The sequence below is a fragment of the Clarias gariepinus genome, chromosome 3 (genome assembly GCF_024256425.1).
Source record: "Clarias gariepinus isolate MV-2021 ecotype Netherlands chromosome 3, CGAR_prim_01v2, whole genome shotgun sequence".
NCBI lineage: Eukaryota > Metazoa > Chordata > Actinopteri > Siluriformes > Clariidae > Clarias > Clarias gariepinus.
The window spans coordinates 39974342-39991965 of NC_071102.1; the positions used below are offsets into that span (position 1 = coordinate 39974342).

Consider the following 17624-nt stretch of genomic DNA (forward strand, 5'->3'; position numbering starts at 1 on the left):
CGTCTTCCACTCATCGCCCTCTCTGATACGCACCAAGTTGTAGGCGCTCCGGAGGTCCAACTTCGTGAAAATGGTGGCACCAGAGAGGGCGTCCAGGGCAGAGTTGGTGAGTGGCAGCGGATGTCGGTTCTTTATTGTGATCTTGTTTAGCCCCCGATAGTCGACACATGGGCGACGTTCGCCCCCTTTCTTCTTCACGAAGAAAAACCCCGCGGCGGCTGGTGAGGAGGAGGGTCGGATGGTACCGTGGCGCAGGGCGTTGGCGACGTACTCCTCCATAGCCTGTGTCTCGGTGGTCGATAGAGAGTAGAGATGGCCGCGGGGGGGGGGCGGAGCCTGGCTGAAGTTCAATCGCCAGGTCGTATGGGCGATGAGGTGGTAGGTGAGTGGCTCTTTTTTTGCAGAATACTTCAGCCAGGTCTCGATACTCAGGTGGAATGGCGTCGGTGTCGACGTCGGGGACCTCGGACTCCTTGGAACACGTCCCAGCCGGTGCCCGGAGGCAGAGCTCGGTGCAGGTCGGCCCCCACTGAAGGATCCGGTTCTGTGCCCAGGAGATGAGAGGGTCGTGCTGCAGTAACCAGGGATAACCGAGGATGACCGGAGGTGATGAGATAGGTGTGTTGGAGGGTTACCTGAACCGTGAGACGCGAAGTGGTGGTGTGGGTGGTGGTGGAGAGGTGGATGGCGCCCGGTGAGTCTCTCCCCCTGTTCACCGGGGCTGCGTGTTTCCCGGACGTAGCGGACAGATCGCCCGGTGATGGGCCGCTGACCCACAATAGGCGCACAGACCTTCTCGGAACCAGCGTTCTCGTTCTGTCACGGTTAGGGAGGCGCGTCCTAATTGCATGGGTTCCCCGGCTCCGGTGTTAACCACGGCAGGAGGTGGAGATCCGACAGGTTCAGTGATGGCGGGAGTGCAGGTGGTGGATGGTCGAGGTGACGTGTAGGCGTGGATTGGAGCAGGCAGCAGGGTCCTCGGGGCTGGCTTCGGACGAGAGAGGAGGCGCTGGTCGATGCGGAGGGCGAGTTGGATTAGCCCCTCCAGTGTGGCGGGGAGTTCTCGTCCGGCCAGTTCATCCTTGATGCGTGAAGCCAGTCCCTCGTAGTAGGATGTCCGGAGCGCGGCGTCTCCCCAGGCTGTCTGTACTGCGAGGGTGCGGAATTCGGCAGTATAGCGACTCACGGACAATCCTCCCTGCCGCAGGTGGTAGAGCTTTGTGTCGGTCTCCACCTCGCCCGCAGGATGTTCAAAGGTGAGTCTGAGCTGGCTGGTGAATTCGTTGTAAGAATGAGCGGTATCGGTGTCTGCTCGAAGCACTGCCGTGGCCCACTCAGCTGCCTGCCCGGACAACAACGATACGAGAAGAGCAATGCGAAGCCGATCGGTGGAGTACTTGGTGGCGTTGAACTCAAACACCAAATCTAATGCTGTCAAGAACACATTACATCTTCCGTCCGTGCCGTCCCATTTATCTGGTAGAGCTAGAAAGACATCTGAAGGGGGGGGAGACGGCGCTGCGGCCGCCGCGGCGGGTGGCCGGCTCGTCGCGTCAGCAACATCCGCGCGGAGATCCGCGTTCTCCCGCCGGAGCTCCGCCACCTCGCGGCGCAAGGCCGCGACGTCTTGGACGCTCTGACGCAGAGTAGCGAGCTCTCCGGTTAGCTGATTGATGAGCGCGGCATGCTGATCCACCACACCGCAGAGACGTGCATGCTCCGCTGGGTTCACCGCGGTAGGCTCAGTCATTCTGTCAAGAACTAACCTGAGATGACCAGAAGACGTAGCTTTAGCGGTTAGCCCTGTGTAGCGTGACTGGTAAACCCAAACGCGGAGTGACACGAATAGGCAGGATAATCACACAGTTAGTCTAAGGACTCTTACGATTGGGAAGCAAGGGAAAGACACAATCTAACTCGCGTCCTATAAATACACACTCAGCAAGAAAGCGAAACCAAAAAGGTGAGTACTCACAGTTAGAAGACCGCAAACGAGGCAACATCGGGCAACTCAATGACTGAGCGTTGTACTGAGGTTTGTTTACTCCTTTTATACTTCCTGGTTTGCGACCGCCTTACTTCCGGCTTGAGTGTGCATGACAGGATGCCTGCTTTTTAAACCAAAATAAACTCATTTACACATTTCTGTGGTTGCCCTTTGCCTGATGGCATCGAAAACAGGAATAACGCTGCATCTGTTATTAATGTGTGTTTCTGGGGTGAGTGTTTTTACAATTGCTAAAGTCATGATTACCAGGTTAGGTTGATGTGGGTCCAATAAAATGAGAGTCCTTTCCTTAGAAACTAAGACAGAGAGAGAGAGAGAGACTGCTGTGTTGAGGTGCCCACATTGGAAAACACTTCAGAGAAGATTGCAAAGTGATCTCAACATAAATAGCTTGGTGCTGATGGTTTGTTGGCCCCTTTGGTATTTTTTTAGGTCTGTGTTAAAGGGCGTCTGGTTTGAATTAAGGACCTTCTGTCTCATGCAGTAGGTCAGATTCCTCACCCTTGTTTGAGGCCCCTATGTGGGAATTGGTAGGCCTTGTTTACATTTAGTTAGAGTTTATGTCCCATGACCCTTATTGCTGCTTCCTATGATTTCTTGCATTAACTACTGTATATGTGAGAATTCTGGGAACGCCAATATGCCTAATCTGCATGTGTTTGGACTGTGGGAGGAAACTGGAGTACCCGAAGGAAGCCCATCAACCAGATGGGATGAGAACATGCAAATTCCATGCACACTGAGAGTGCAAGGCGATGGTGCTAACCGCTAAGCCATCATGCCGCCAAAGGTATTATTTATTTGGCATTAAAAGGGGACTTAGCAAAAAAATGAGTTCTCTAGTATATATAAGATAAGATAAGATAAACCTTTATTAGTCCCACAAGTGGGAAATTTGTTTTGCCACGGCAGCAAGTGGACAGTACAAAGTTAAAAATTAAAAACAACAGAATAAAGTAAAATAAAATAAAAACAGGGGGAAAAAAATAAAATTAAGAATACTAACAGTATAAATGCATACTATACAATCTGGCTATAAAATATGGACATCTGTGTAGTAAAAAATATTTACATAAATATATATTTAGACTATAAGTTAACACAGTTGACTAAGTAATATGTTTGTACTCAATGAATATATGTATACATCAGTGGTCTGTCAAATAGGGGAAGCTCATTTTCGGCCTACTGTACATCATAAAATTGTCTATTTATTTAAAATTGTCTATTTACTTGAGAAATCCGTGATGGGACTGAGCACGAATAGCTTCAGCGATTCCTTATAGTACAAAATCGCTGTCAGTCAAAAGGAGATGCAATCTTTCGACAGACCCTCCAATCATCACGCAGAAGCTCTGAGTCCAGGGAACAGCCCACTCCTAGTTTGCTCCTCATTCACCCCCAGAGATGCTGAGCGTCCGTAGGCGGGACATAATCGCAGCGTTTATCCAATGACCGTCTAGTTTCAAAGCACTGAAAAAAAAAAGATCAAAGCAGCCGCATTAAAGTCAATGGACGCTGTGCTTCAACGGGGAAATGCACTGTGATGCTACGGGAATGTATGAGAAGAAAATCGAGTCAGCCGGCCTGCTATATCTAACCGATTCTGAACGAACTCGTCTTTGAGATGAACGCTTCCTAACGCATTTTTAGTCAATAAAATGTTAATACAATAGGACATAATTTGACCATTAATTTTGTGACATATAGGGGAAGCCTTCCCTTGCAGTCTTAAAGAAATCGCCACTGGTATACATACAGAGCGTGAATGACAGGCATTCACAATAATATTCTAAATGTTTTGAATGTTTTAAATTGCACTTTGCCCAGTTATGGTGGTTCCCCGAGACAGAAAGAAAAATATGCAAAAAAAAAAAAAAAAAAAAAGAGAGAAATACACATGCATTTGAATGGATTTGTCTGTTATTAATGTTAATTACAGTATTCCTGAAAGCAAAAAGGATTGTATTTGCACAAAACAGACAACCCAGACATGTCTTTCGGATGAGAACACTGAGAGTGTTAGAGCAACATGTGGTTAAAAAAGACATTCAACTGCTTTTTTTTAAAAAGAAATAGCTCTGAGCTGTTTCTAGTGGGGGAAAAAAACAGCTACTGTAAAGGTATTATCTGTTGTGTGGAGTTTAGGCACACTGTGAGGATAACGTTACTAATTATAGCTTGTACTGCATGCTGAAGCAGGATAAATTTGGGGATAGTAATTTTAGGGAATAGTCATATGTAGCATTAAATCAGTATGAAAACTTTGAGTCACTTCCATGTTCTTTTAGTAAGATCAATTGTGTAGGTATAAGACTCTCACTTATTTACTTATCATCTATACTGCTTTATCCTGTAGACAGGGTCGCAGGGGCCTGGAGCCCTTCCCAGCAGGCAGCGTAAACCCTGGAGAAGGTGCCAATCTATCACAGGACACACACACACACACATAGATACACGCGCACTCGCACACTACACACGATTTGGGGACACCAATTATCCTAACCTGCATGTCTATGGACTGTGGGAGGAAACCAGAGTACACGGAGGGAACCCACTCCATGCACACAGATCTAGAGCGGGATTCAAGTCCTTGTCTCTGGAGGTGAGAAGCAAGAGTGCTAACCGCTTCACTTACGTCAACTTTTGCTTGTGTTGTAACACCATAAGTCAATTGCTAATGAAAACGTTTTTTTTCCCCAATTATTTAGTTTGTTACGACTGCCAGAGTGATATGTATTATATGGGCGGAGTGGTATGCACTGTGGCCTTGCATCTCCAGTCCTGCCGTGGGTCTGTTTGCATGTTCTCCACCTTCTTGGTGGGTTTTCTTCCACACTTCAATAGACTGGTTGGCATTCCCATTGAAGGAAAATAATTCAATTGTGCAGTAATGTATATGTGACAAATAAAGACTTAACTTTAATAGATAAATATTTTAAAGCAGTTCTCCTAATTTTCTCAATTTAGGCGGCACAGTACTCCTTAGCAAAAAGACTGCTTATGAAATTCTGTTTCCATGAAGTTTGCATGTTCTCCACCTTCTTGGTGGGTTTTCTTCCACACTTTAATAGACTGGTTGGCATTCCCAAACTGCCTGCAGTGTGTGAATGTGCCCTGCGATGTTTTGGCACGCTGTCCTGGCTGTACCCCTCCTTTTACCCAAAGTCCTCTGAGAGGACTATGCGACCCTGTAGAGGATATGCGGTGTAGAAGATGAATGAATGAATGAAAAGAGAGAGAGATGCTCTTGTAATAATGTCCCAAATTTGAGTGGGTTAAAAAAGTTTTCCCAGCCATTTTTGCTAGTATTGACTAGTAATACCTGAAGTCTCATGCATAATAATTTCTCCTGCATTGGCTAAGGAAAAAGATAGACAGTGTCGGTATTTCTCAAAAAATGTTACAGAATTTCAGTGTGACAGTCTGGATTATTTCTGTTAGAGCTGTAAACAACTGTTGACTGTGTAGAATAGTGGGAAAGCATGATATTTTTTATGTTAGATGTTTTTTACTGTTAGATGTTTTGAAACGTTCTTTTTATACCAGCATGAATCTGAGATACATGGTTTCACAGTCAGTAGAGATACTACAGTCTTGTTTGTGAAATACGGCCTCCTGGCCTTGACGGTTGACTGTAATCGGGCTTTAGTGGCAGTGTAAAATGTGCTGTCTGCAGGCTGCAGAGCCATTGACCAGGAAGCATGGGTAACTAATGCTGGCATATTCATTATGTTGCTGTCTGCAGAAATGGCCTAAAATCCAATCAAAGTGTGTGCCAGGGAAGAATGATGGGAAAAGAAGCCTGGGTGACATTTTGGTGATAGCTGACATGTCCTCTCACCAGGACGAATGCCTGTTCTGTTCAAGAGCCGGTCGCAAATTACAGCAATTTCTGTCAGACTGACACTCGTTTTTTTTTCTTTGTCACCTGAGGAACAATTTATATCCAAATCCGAACAGCTTTGTCGGCCGCTTGCCAGGTGACTAACCACTTCAAGTGATGATTTACAAACAGATGATACACAAACAGGACCAGTTTGGTTTCAAAACCAGATTCAGCACTAAATGGGGAATCGAGACTGTACAGCGATGTTGTTCTGATGCTTGACTTAAGCTTCATTGTTGATTAAAGGCTCGTGGCTGTATTGTATTGGAGAACATCCCAAACAAAACTGAAAATAAACTAGGTGATAGTGAACATGGTGAGAGAGTGGGGGGGTTGAGACAGTCCAATTATGTAAGTCTCCATCTTCTCCACAAATTACTGCACTTCACGAGCATATCTTGTCCAAATCGTCTTCCTTTATTCAGGTTTTAATTTTCCTGATTGCTGACATACAGTATATAGCAAAATAATCCCATGATCAATGGGTGACAGTAGAATGAGCTTTTACATAAACATGAGAGAGACACTACAGTGTGAATGTTAATAACCTGGACTTATTTTAAATGACATCTATGCTTTTTATGGTCGGTCTCTGTGCATCAGTTTTGATAATCCAAGAGTATATGATTTATTTATTTAAGTAATTATCATGCTGAGGAGATGATATGTCACTGTCAGCAGATTCCAAAATCATTATGTCCCACATTATATTCTACTTAAAGACAGTTGAGCTACAGAGCTGCCTCGCCTTTTTTAGTCATGGAGATGATGGGCTCTTCCACTGTGAAGACTGTTGCTTCATCTCAGGGTCGAAGCCACACACCCAAGTTTCGTCAACAGGTTCTTGACAGTCACACAAGTTCTTGATAGACTTTAAACGTGATGTTCCTTCTAGTTCTGGATCAGCAGCCCGGGGACAAATTTGGCAGCAACATGGCGCATCTTCAAATCACAAATGTGAGGATCATCTGGACTCTCCTGTATGACACACTGACAACAGCAGCAGTGTTGTGGATTGTTCATCATGCACAAGTTGCCAAATTTTACCATTTTCTGGGGTCGAGCTTGTAGAAGGTCTTCCTGATCTCTCTTTGTCTTCCAGTGATGTTCTTCTTCTCTTGAAGCGCATGTGCCACTAAAAACACTTCAAATGACTCACTGCAGGATCACAGTAAACTTGTCAAATTATGTCAAACATCTTTGTGGCAGATTTGCGCAGTTTCACACATAATTTCATGTTCACTCTTTGTTCTAAGTTTCTATACATGATAAAATAGCAGACGTAGTAACGCACATGGTCAGAATAGAACCAGTTGCACAGCTCCCGATGTACATAGGACGATGTCTTTTGGCCCACTGACTTATGAAGGTCGTTGTTCCCTTGTTTAGCTTTTTGCAGCCATCTGTTGGCGTATTACAAAACTACTGTAGTCTTGAAACTTTTTGATACCACCTCATACAAAACAGCAGGTCTCCTGTCGTGTTCCTGGTACGCAGTGATTAGTACCAGATTTGGTGAACCAGTGACACAAAGCTAATGGATACACACGTGGAGAGCGATAGCTTGTTGTCTGGTTCGATCCCACAGGAAGACCTACTGTAGCATAAATTGGTGAATAATTCCATGCTGGTTCAGATGGAAAGATGTCAGGACACACAGTACATCGCAGTTTGTTGCATATGGGGCTACGTTAGGCAGCCCATGCTGTCTCGAGTCCACAGCCAAAAGCTCCTACAATGGGTACGCACTGAACCATGGAGCAATGGAAGTAGGTGGCCTGGTCTGATAAATCACGTTTTCTTTTACGCCATGTAGATGTGTGTTTTTTGGGAAGAGATGGCAACAGGATGCATTTTAGAAATCCGGTAAGCCAGCAGAGGCAGTGTAATGCTTTGGGCGATGTCCTGCTTGGGTCCTGCCATTTATAGTTTGCGCAGTTGTGCTGGGTGACACTGGGTGACTGATCGGAAGGTCAGCGGTTCAAGCCCCCGCTCCACCAGGTTGTCAGTGTTGGGCCCTTGAGCAAGGCCTTTACCCCTATCAGCTCCAGGGGGCGCTGTATTATGGCTGACCCTGCGCTCTGACCCCAGCTACAGTGGGATATGTGAAGAAAGAAATTTCACTGTGCAGTAATGTACTGTATATGTGACAATTAAAGGCTTAACCTAATTTTATATTGACTTATCTGGTCAATTCTTTCCCTGGTAAAGAGCGTTTCCCTTATATTTATTCGCTATTTGTGATGCTATGTCATTAAAAGCTAAAATAACAATATAGTATATAAAATAGTTTTTCTTACTGTGCACATATTTATTCTCAACATTCTTTAAAGTATTTCTGATACACTTTTATTTGCGTCCCCGAAAGCCTACTGAATCACCTGAAAAGATGCTCACGCAACGGCGTCTAGCGCCACACTGACTAGTACAGTGACATCGTCATCGTTCATGCATTCCAATCCTCTCTCCTTGGTTGTCCGGTTAAAATCGATGTCACGCAAACCGCACTCGTTATATTAACAATAGATGGACTTTTCCAGATAAACCTCAGACACACATCTGTGGAGGGTTCTGAAACATTTCTGCAGCTTTGATAGACTTGAAGAACCAAGTAGTTTCCATGACTTAAAATGGAAGTTCAGAACCACCATGACCATGATAGCTCTCTAGACATAGAGCTAGCAAATTGTGGGGACAGGCTTTAATCAGAAAGAACCTAAGGTCAGTCAGATGGGACTCATGTGTACTGTAGAGATGAGGGTCCCTGATGGACGAACATTTACAGTGCAGTAAAAAAGTTTTTGTCCCTTCACCATTTTTTTTTGTTTAGCTTTTTTGTCACACTTTAATAATTGAGATCATCAAACAAGTTTTTATATTACCCAAAGATACCCCAAGTAAATGAAGATGTCATTTACAGTGATGGGTGTAAAATGTTACAAAGTACAAAGGGCTGTCCAAACCTGCCTGGCCCTATATGAAGAAGTGATTGTCCTCTGAACCTAATAACTGGTTGTACCACCCTTGGCAACCAAGTGTTTGCCATAACTGGAAATGAGTCTGTGGAGGAATTTTGCACACTATTTTTTCCAGAATTGTTTAAATTAAGCCACATTGGAATGTTTTCAAGCATGAATGGTCTGTTTAAGGATCGACCATTCAGAGGTAGACTTGCTGGTGTGTTTTGGATCATTGTCGTGACATGGTCAGACATTCACCTTCAAGATTTTCTGGCAAAGAGTAGAATTCATGGTTTCATGACCGATAAAATTAAGATTAAGCTCTGTAGTTTAAATGGCGCCATGATAAATGGTTTAGGTCAGTACATCTTGAGGAAACTAATCATTGTTTATAACCTGACCAGCTCCATCCCTAAAATGAAAAACAGTAGAATCAAAAGTGTGTTTAATGCTGTTTTTTTTTTGTCAAGGATAATAAAAATGAACAGATAAATTGTACAAAAACATTGTTGATGTGCTAAAACATTAGTCACATTTAAATCTAGACTCAAAACTCATCTGTTCAGCTGTGCATTTATTCAATGAGCACTGTCCTACGTCCGAACTGACTGTACTATTTTATGTTTATCTAATTCCTTAAACTGTTTTATTTTTATTTTAAATTATGTTTTTATTAATTTTAATTAGTCTTTTATTTTTATTTTTAATTACATTTTAATTAAAGTTTTGTTGCAAACTGCATTTATTTTTTATTTTAAATGAAATTTAAAAGTTTTTGTTAAAATGTCTTATTGCTATTATCTTTTATTTCATTTTATGTTAATTTTCTTTTCTTCTATGTAAAGCACTTTGAATTGCCACTGTGTATGAAATGTGCTATACAAATAAACTTGCCTTGCCTTGCCTTGCCTTGCCTTGTTGAGTCAAGATCCTTGGATATCAAATTGGGGCAACGGTTCACCTTCCAACATGATGATAATCCAAAACAATGAGCCAAATCAATGCAGGAGTGTATTCGTGACTAGTCTGTAAGGTGAATATCGGTAAAGTGGGGCACTTAATATGGATGTGTATCCTGGCCTCTATATTCATCAGGGATTTCATTATTTTGGTATTTTGGTATTGAAAAACGTGTCCCACTGAAGTAGTGTTTAACTTAAATGGGAAAAAAACCTAAAACCCAAAGCATATATAGTAGTGTCCCAGCAGAAACCATAACACTGAATGAGCGTTGTAATTTGGTTGTGATGCATTGTAACACCATTGTGATGATGTCTACCATCCAGACAAATTTGTTTTTGTTATTTAGGAAGACCTTGATAAAATGATTTTAAAATAACGTCCCAAGAACTATCTATACATAACGTTGCAAACACAACCTAAAACAACTAAATTTGAACCAGCAGATTGGGACGGACACAACAGCTTCCCACACACAGCGTGTGTACTGTATCTCATGTCACACTTCACTCTTGGCGCTACTTTGTTCATTTTCTTACTGAAATATTACCATGAGTCGCACTTTAGCTCCCAAATAACTGTAATGTGGTGTTTGTGTATCATTTAAACTGCATTGTCCCTGCTTTCACAAAACAGAGCTCAGATGTTAAACCCTATTGTTTCCTTTCGTCCTCTTCCAATTAAATCTTTTGCCAAATTGCGGTTGCTCAATATTTTTTGTGGCGCTTGTTATGTATACTGTATCCATTTACTAGCACCGACAGCATGTTCCCCAGTGGTGCAGCGCTCTTGCCACGGTGACTAGAGTTCGAGTCCCAGTCCCAGCAAAGCAATAACAAATGATCTAGTTAATGATCAGGAAATGACTGAGACATAAGAAGGTGTTTAGTGTTTGGGCCTCTGGTGGTGTGGTGGAGAATTACCTTTGATTAGTAGAACAATGTTGTTTTTGGTGAGGAAACAACACACAAGTGAATTTAGGGATATGAGAAAATAACACGGATAATACACTATAATAATAACACGGAATAAGCACACGTATAATAAGCACAGTACCATGAGTGGATAGCAGTGCACAATTTGGAAAAAATAAAAGTGTACAGTATCTGGGATCACACATATAATCATGAGGGTAATTAAAATAATGGTCACACCATCTGGTCGGTCTCTAGCCTGAGATAATTTGTCATGCTGCTGATCCCAGGTTCAAACCCCACAACCACCAAGTCGCCACTGTTGGGCCCTTAAGCAAGGCCCTGAACCCTCAACTGCTCAGATGTGTAAAGAGATTTAAAAAAAAAAAAAAAGTAAGTGGCTCTGGATAAGAGCGTCTGCCAAAACTTCTGCATGGTCCTGTGCCTTTAGACACTTCATATGTAGAGATGTGAATCATAAGTAGGCTATCAGTGTGAATCAGTTTTTAGGCATTGCAGTTTTGTTTATTTAATTCAGTAGCACTAAGGGTTATTGTCTGATTTATCTGATTTGAGCTATATGTCTTACAGTTTTTAAAGTGTTAAAAAACAAATAAGTTTGTTAATAAACTCTGCGTAAGTGGTGTTATTGATTTTTTTTTATTTAATGTTGCATACAAAGCAATTATCTTTTGATATTGCCAACGAGAGTATTTTGCGAGTAATTTAAGAAACAAGATTTGTTATTTCTTGATCATTTAACATTTGTAAGTATACAACTTAAAGTAAACCTAAATAATTTTAATTACCCAAGTACATTAAATCAATTCTGAATCAAAAGTGATCCATGCATGAATCAAATCGACCTTTTTTGAAGCTGCACGCTCTTTATATACTGTAGAAGGAAAGCAGAATAAAAAAGAAATCCCTGAAAATACAAAAATCCCATTTAATTTCTTTCTTAAGGATTTTGAAGGCTGTCTCGGCAAGAGCTCACTATTACCTTAAAAAACAACATATGTTTCATCATAAACAGTTTAAAGAAATAAGCTAGGTTTAGCTCCATTAAAGAAGAAAGGAAGATATTTTATTGTCATTGCACAGGGTACAGTGGAATCAAGTACCATTCCGAATGATGCGTGACAATAGACAATAAAAACAGAAAGTGCTTCTTGAATTGCAGTGGTTAAATGTGCACCATGTACAAATGGTGCAGTTTTGAATAAATGTATACTAAAAGTAACTGTAAGTGTGTAAGTCTGCAGTACAGCTGGTCCCTAACATAATTGATCAATTTTCGCCTCTTTATGGCTTCTTTATATTCACACTTAAATCACATACTGTATAAATCTCCACTTTGTTATACACAAGCTGTTCCTCACCTTTGGCCTTTCTCTTTCCTTCTTTTCAGAAAGCAACCAGATGAACAGTGTAGGTTCAGGATCAAGCCTCATGCAGGCAATGCCCCAGTACCCGACGCTGGGTCAAGTCTCTCACACCTATGAGCAACCCCAGTCTGTCAAGGAGCTCAACAAATATGCATCGCTGAAAGCAGTAGGTAAGCATGCTTGAATACTGAGTTTGTGTCCTTATTGCTATCTAAAAAAAAAAAACAGAACTAATGTTGCCACCAAGCATCCAAGCAGTGTGCTGGTGCGGGTTGGCTAAAAGTCTGAGTGCAGAGTACAAGAGGTTGGTCAAACATTAGCAAGCTTAGTGTAGCACTTATTGAAGTTACTGTTAATTAGGGGAGAGTTAAGGTAGATGTAAGTGCAATGCATTCTTAAGTTCAGCTGAGAATCATATGAAGCTTTTGCAGTGCCATAGACCTTTCTTTCTATACAGCTATTTATGAAGAATGAAAAGGGTTACATTTGTATACACAAAATACACTGTAACTTGGGATACCAACTCGCTTCATACAGTATGAGCTTGAAATGCATTTTCAGAAAGAATGATGGTTGTGAAAGCACAGTGGAATTTTAGCATATGAACGCACCGCCTCAAGAATGTTTGCCCTTAAAATCTGAAATTTTGCAACAAGTATGTTTCAGCATGCAAAGCATTTTCAGCATGCGACCAAACAAACCAAGGCGAACCGAACTTAGGCTCCAGGAGCCGTTTAAAACTTGTTGCCCAAGATTTAGTGAAGACTTAGCACTATGGGTCCCAAGAATGTAAGCAAGGACGGTAGCAAGAAGAAAACGGAGCTACTTTCAGTTTGGTTTTTAAAGCCGGTGAGGTTTAATGTTTATTTATACCATATTTTGCTTCATTTACATGTCTTTTTTAAATGTTTTGATTGTTTTTATATGCAAAAAAATTATTGTACTGTAGTGTTGAAAATTAGTAATATTGGTAATATTTTTGGGTGGCTGGAACGCATTATCTGCATTTACATTATTTCTTATGAGAAAATCTGTTTCACAATGCATAATTTCGCATTAAAAGCTTGTCTCTGGAACGGATTATGTTCGCATGCCGAGGTACCGGTGTACTCTAATTGTACTCACATTCCAGATGACAAACTTTACAATCGGTCTGCAGAGCAGAAAAATCTATAACAACCAAGACCTATGGTGTTGTACTTATATACACCTCAAGTTTGATTTTAGACAGACTTTAAAAACTTGAAGTATCCCTTTAAGGCCAAGGTATTCCCATATTATCTTCTGATAATTATGATAAATATACAGTATTATTCAATAATTAAAGACTCATTTAAGTTATTTAAAACTTTTAGTTTATTCAAATTCGAAAACAAATTTGATCATTTTGGGGCACTGTAAGTTGCGAAATAAGTTACGAATGTGATTTTCATGATTAAAATTTAATATGAATGTTTAATACGAAATAAAATATTCTGTATCCAGATCCAGCTCATTAAAAGGTTTTAGATGGCAGACTGCAACCAAGGTTTTTGCTCAAGATACTGTAAATCCATTAACAGTGCTGATTTTTCAGGTGGATTGCTGAAGACACAAATCAAAGAGATGACAGCAGTCAGATTAAAATTGTTTGGCCTGCTGCTGACTGAGACGCGGTGCTCATTGCTGCTGATATTCACTTATCCCGTGGACTTGACATATATGTACATAAATGAGCCCTTTTGTCCAAGGTGACCCTCCTGTGTCTGCTGTCTGGTTTGATTGGAATGTTTGTAGATAAAGTCCCATTCACACAGTCTGTTCAAGGCCGGGATATAAACAATATGATTGTGATGTTTTAGGATTTTAAGACAGCAAAGGTATTCTAGAGGAAGGAAGGGAGACGTCTGGGTGGCCCTGATATTGTCTAACTTTAAAATTGTGAGAGTTTGCTGTATAATCAACTGCTATACATTTCTAAAAAAGTCAGTTTTACTGCTCGGAAGTAAAACAGTGGCACTCAGGTTTAACTGGAGGACAAAGACAGCAAGCTCTTACAGGAAACATTGTGGAACATTAAAAATTGAACATTAAATTTGTAACGTTAAAGATGTTGGTACTAAGTTGTTTTTAAAAGTTAGAATTACTTTGGTGAAAGTACTTTTGGGTCGATCAGAATCTTCAATTGGAATTCGAAACCCTAAATGCTCCAAATAAAAGTGAACATTTTGTTATTTTGAGTCATTCATTTAACTTTATCTTAATGCCAATTTATTCTAACTTTTAAAAACAATGTTGCCCCAGCGGTGGACAATCAAATTTGTTACAACCAAATTCTATCTCAGACTCCTGCTGAGGAGTAAATAAAGTAAAATGTAGAGTTTGCCATATCCATGCGTGTGCAAATACATCGGGTAAAAGTCCAGTAATGTGGACGTCTAACCTTCAAATACTGAAAACTGATATTCAACCAGGAATTAAGTAAACAATTAAAACACAAATGATAAAACTAAAAGTAAAAAACTACAGTATTTATCAAGATTAAAACTGAACTGAATTAAACTGTTAAATTCATAGGATTCAATCTCACAGAATGTTTGTACAGAGTGACAAACACTCTTTTGCTTTATTAGCAACCTCGGTTTTTCACACAATGCACTTTTTTCCCTTTTTTATACCATTGATTCGTTTTTGAACAAATTCCCAAATGTGAGCTGCAAGAAGCAAGACGTTAAGGAACGGAGCTTTCTTAGAGGCTTTATACTGTAGCACGATTTCTGTGCAAAAGTGTTAAGTCCTAAGTTTTACATGTATTTATAATAAAATATTATAAATACTCCATGCACACACATGCGTCCCAATTAAAGCATTAGTTTAAAAGGGGGGAAACTTCTTTTTTTGTTCTGTGAAAGAACAGTCGCATCACCAAGAGCCTCTGTTTCATCCAGGTCTGTGTGGACTGTTCTTTAATAGGTAGATAGAAGATAGATGACTAGATGTTAACTACAGATGCATAATAATGAACAGAATAAGAATTGGCCAAATTGATAATGAATATATTTAGATACTGTACAGTACCATGCAAACCTGCTAAAACCTAATGCAGGAAATGTGCCACTATTTTTCTAAACTCCATCTGCTTATAACTACAAACTTTTTGTTACAAATCTATTTCTCAGAGGGATAGAACTTGGGTGTAGTGCTAAACGGAGAAAAACAAATGACAGCATGTTTTGTTAAGTTTTGCATATAAGGCAGCTTTGCAGATTTTATTGGCACACTTTGAACCCTCTTGTTGTTGTTTTTCCTTGTGTTTTCAGCTGAGAAAGCTAATGAGAACTTTTACACAAATCGGAGGCACGGAGCGGAATTGACGACCAAGGCAGGCACACTACCGCTGCTCCCAGTGCAACTTGAGCCAGAGCCAACCAACCCTTACGGCCCAGAGTTGACTTGCCAAAAACAAAACGGACACAAGGCCAAGAGCGTTAGGGTGTCGGGCTCACACCCGCTGCCTTACAGCTCCAACACCATTTCTACTCCGGGCATGCTGAGAAGCCGGGAGGGATCAGACGTACTTGGGCGTCGTCACACGTATGCCCCAAAAAAGCACAGCACACTCCTGGAGCAGGTCAATGAGCTGAGCTCAAACAGCCAGCATTACTTGCCCCCCCACCCATACTTCATCAGCAACAGCAAGACCGAGGTCACAGTGTGAGAGGTATGACGTAGGCAGCTGATCTGAGCCATACTAGAGGAATGAAGAAGACGGGAGAAGAAGATTTCAAGAGGTCTGAGAGTTTTATTCTCTTAGGGGCCTGACATCGCCAGAGCTACAGTACATCTGGCCTCTGCCTGGGGCCCATGTGAGGAGCTGTACTTTTTTTTTTTTCTTTTCAGGAATGACTGTGCATGAAAAAGATGGTGTAGGACTCCGTCCAGAGAAACAAGTAGTATATTTTATAATCTGTACTCTGTCTGTTTCATTATAATGCAATTTAATGGTATAGTTCTAAGCTTATGACACAAACAAACAGTCGAGAAGAAGAGTATGAAATGGTAGTTTAAGAGTTGCACTCATCTTCAGTGCATTATGGGAACAGTGGGAGTCTGTTCAGTGTGTTTGTAATACTGTGTACAGTTCTGGGAAACAAGTCTGAGTAGCTCAGACTCAAATGGGTTATAAACCCACCAATTCTGGATACATTTTTTTCTTTTTCTTCATTTTTTTTTGCCGAGTTCATTTTGATATTGTCATTGAACGATGTGTAACAAAACCACTGTAACATCTGGTAAACCTGCGGTCCATGCTAGTCCATCAAACCGAAAAAAACGTTGCGCTTATTTTAACGTAATTATAGTGTTTTGTCAAAAACAATGATGAATATATAGGGCTCAATTATCATGCAGATGTAAGTGTTGTTTGTGTATTTATGCCAGCCAGTTGCCATTTTAGTTAGACATTTTTATTACATGTGCTCATGTTAGCTCACTGTTGCTACTTTGAAGGTCATAAATGAATGATGGCAGAATTGCGAAAAAACTGGGTGTGACAGTGCAGTGGTTATTTTAAACCCCAAATCATGTGCATTATTACCCTCCTGAGAATATTAGTCTTGTCCATATTTTCCAGGCTTGTTTTTTGGATGACCACTATTTATATCACTCCACTTGAACATAAATAGGCCACCTCACCTAAAAGCTCACAAAGTACAACAGAGTTATTTATTTTATCCGTATCAGTAAGAATGCTTGTTTTAAATGTAGCGCACCTGTACAGCCATACCGAGACCTTCAACAAAGTCAAACTGACAGTGATGTAGTGTTTTCTATAAATAGCTTCACACCGTGGCACATCAACAGTCTGTTTATAGGCTGTGTGATGACTTCTGTCACCCAGTAGGTCTCTGCTTAGACAAGGCAAGCACCAAGACTCTTTGAGCTCTGACAGATGAATAACTTACCTGATGAACTGGACTTTTGGTTCAAATACTACCATAAGGATACTATCCTGGATGCATTAGGAAACTATCCTGGATGCATTAGGAAACATTTTGGACATTGACCATGAAATGAATATGCGTGAGAATATGAGTTAAACTTTGAGGCAGAAACTATGGGTTTGGCCACAGTTACTCCAAAATCGTTTGGCCAACAATACATTCAGTTGCCCATATAGTACAGACTGTATTATTCAGGATAGTTTCCTGAACGGGCGGCACGGTGGAGTATTGTAGTGGTTAGCACTGTCACCTTGCACTTCCAGGGTCCAAGTTCGATTCCCAGCCAGGTTTGATTCCATGGAGTTTGCATATTCTCCCCATGCTTGGTGGGTTTCCTTTGGGTACTCCGGTTTTCCCCTACAGTCTAAAGACCAGCAGATTAGGTTAATTGGCGTTCCCAAATTGCCTGTGTATCTGAGTGTGTGTATGTGTGTGCCCTGCGATGGATTGGCCCCCTCTCTATGGTGTACCCTGCCTTGTGCCTGAGGCCTGGGGCCAGGGGTAGCTCAGTGGTTAAGGCATT

At 41.2% G+C, this 17624-nt stretch overlaps 1 protein-coding gene across 1 annotated transcript in view; it reads left to right on the forward strand.

The window, feature by feature from the left end:
- Nucleotides 1–17121, forward strand: part of shisa9b (shisa family member 9b) — a 62051-nt gene extending 44930 nt beyond the window's left edge. Inside the window, exons 3-4 of the mRNA XM_053492770.1 lie at nt 12143–12289; nt 15419–17121. Of these exons, the coding sequence (XP_053348745.1) occupies nt 12143–12289; nt 15419–15816 (545 nt within the window). The 3' untranslated portion in view covers nt 15817–17121. The remainder of the gene's footprint in view (nt 1–12142; nt 12290–15418) is intronic.
- The last annotated feature ends 503 nt before the right edge of the window (nt 17122–17624 follow it).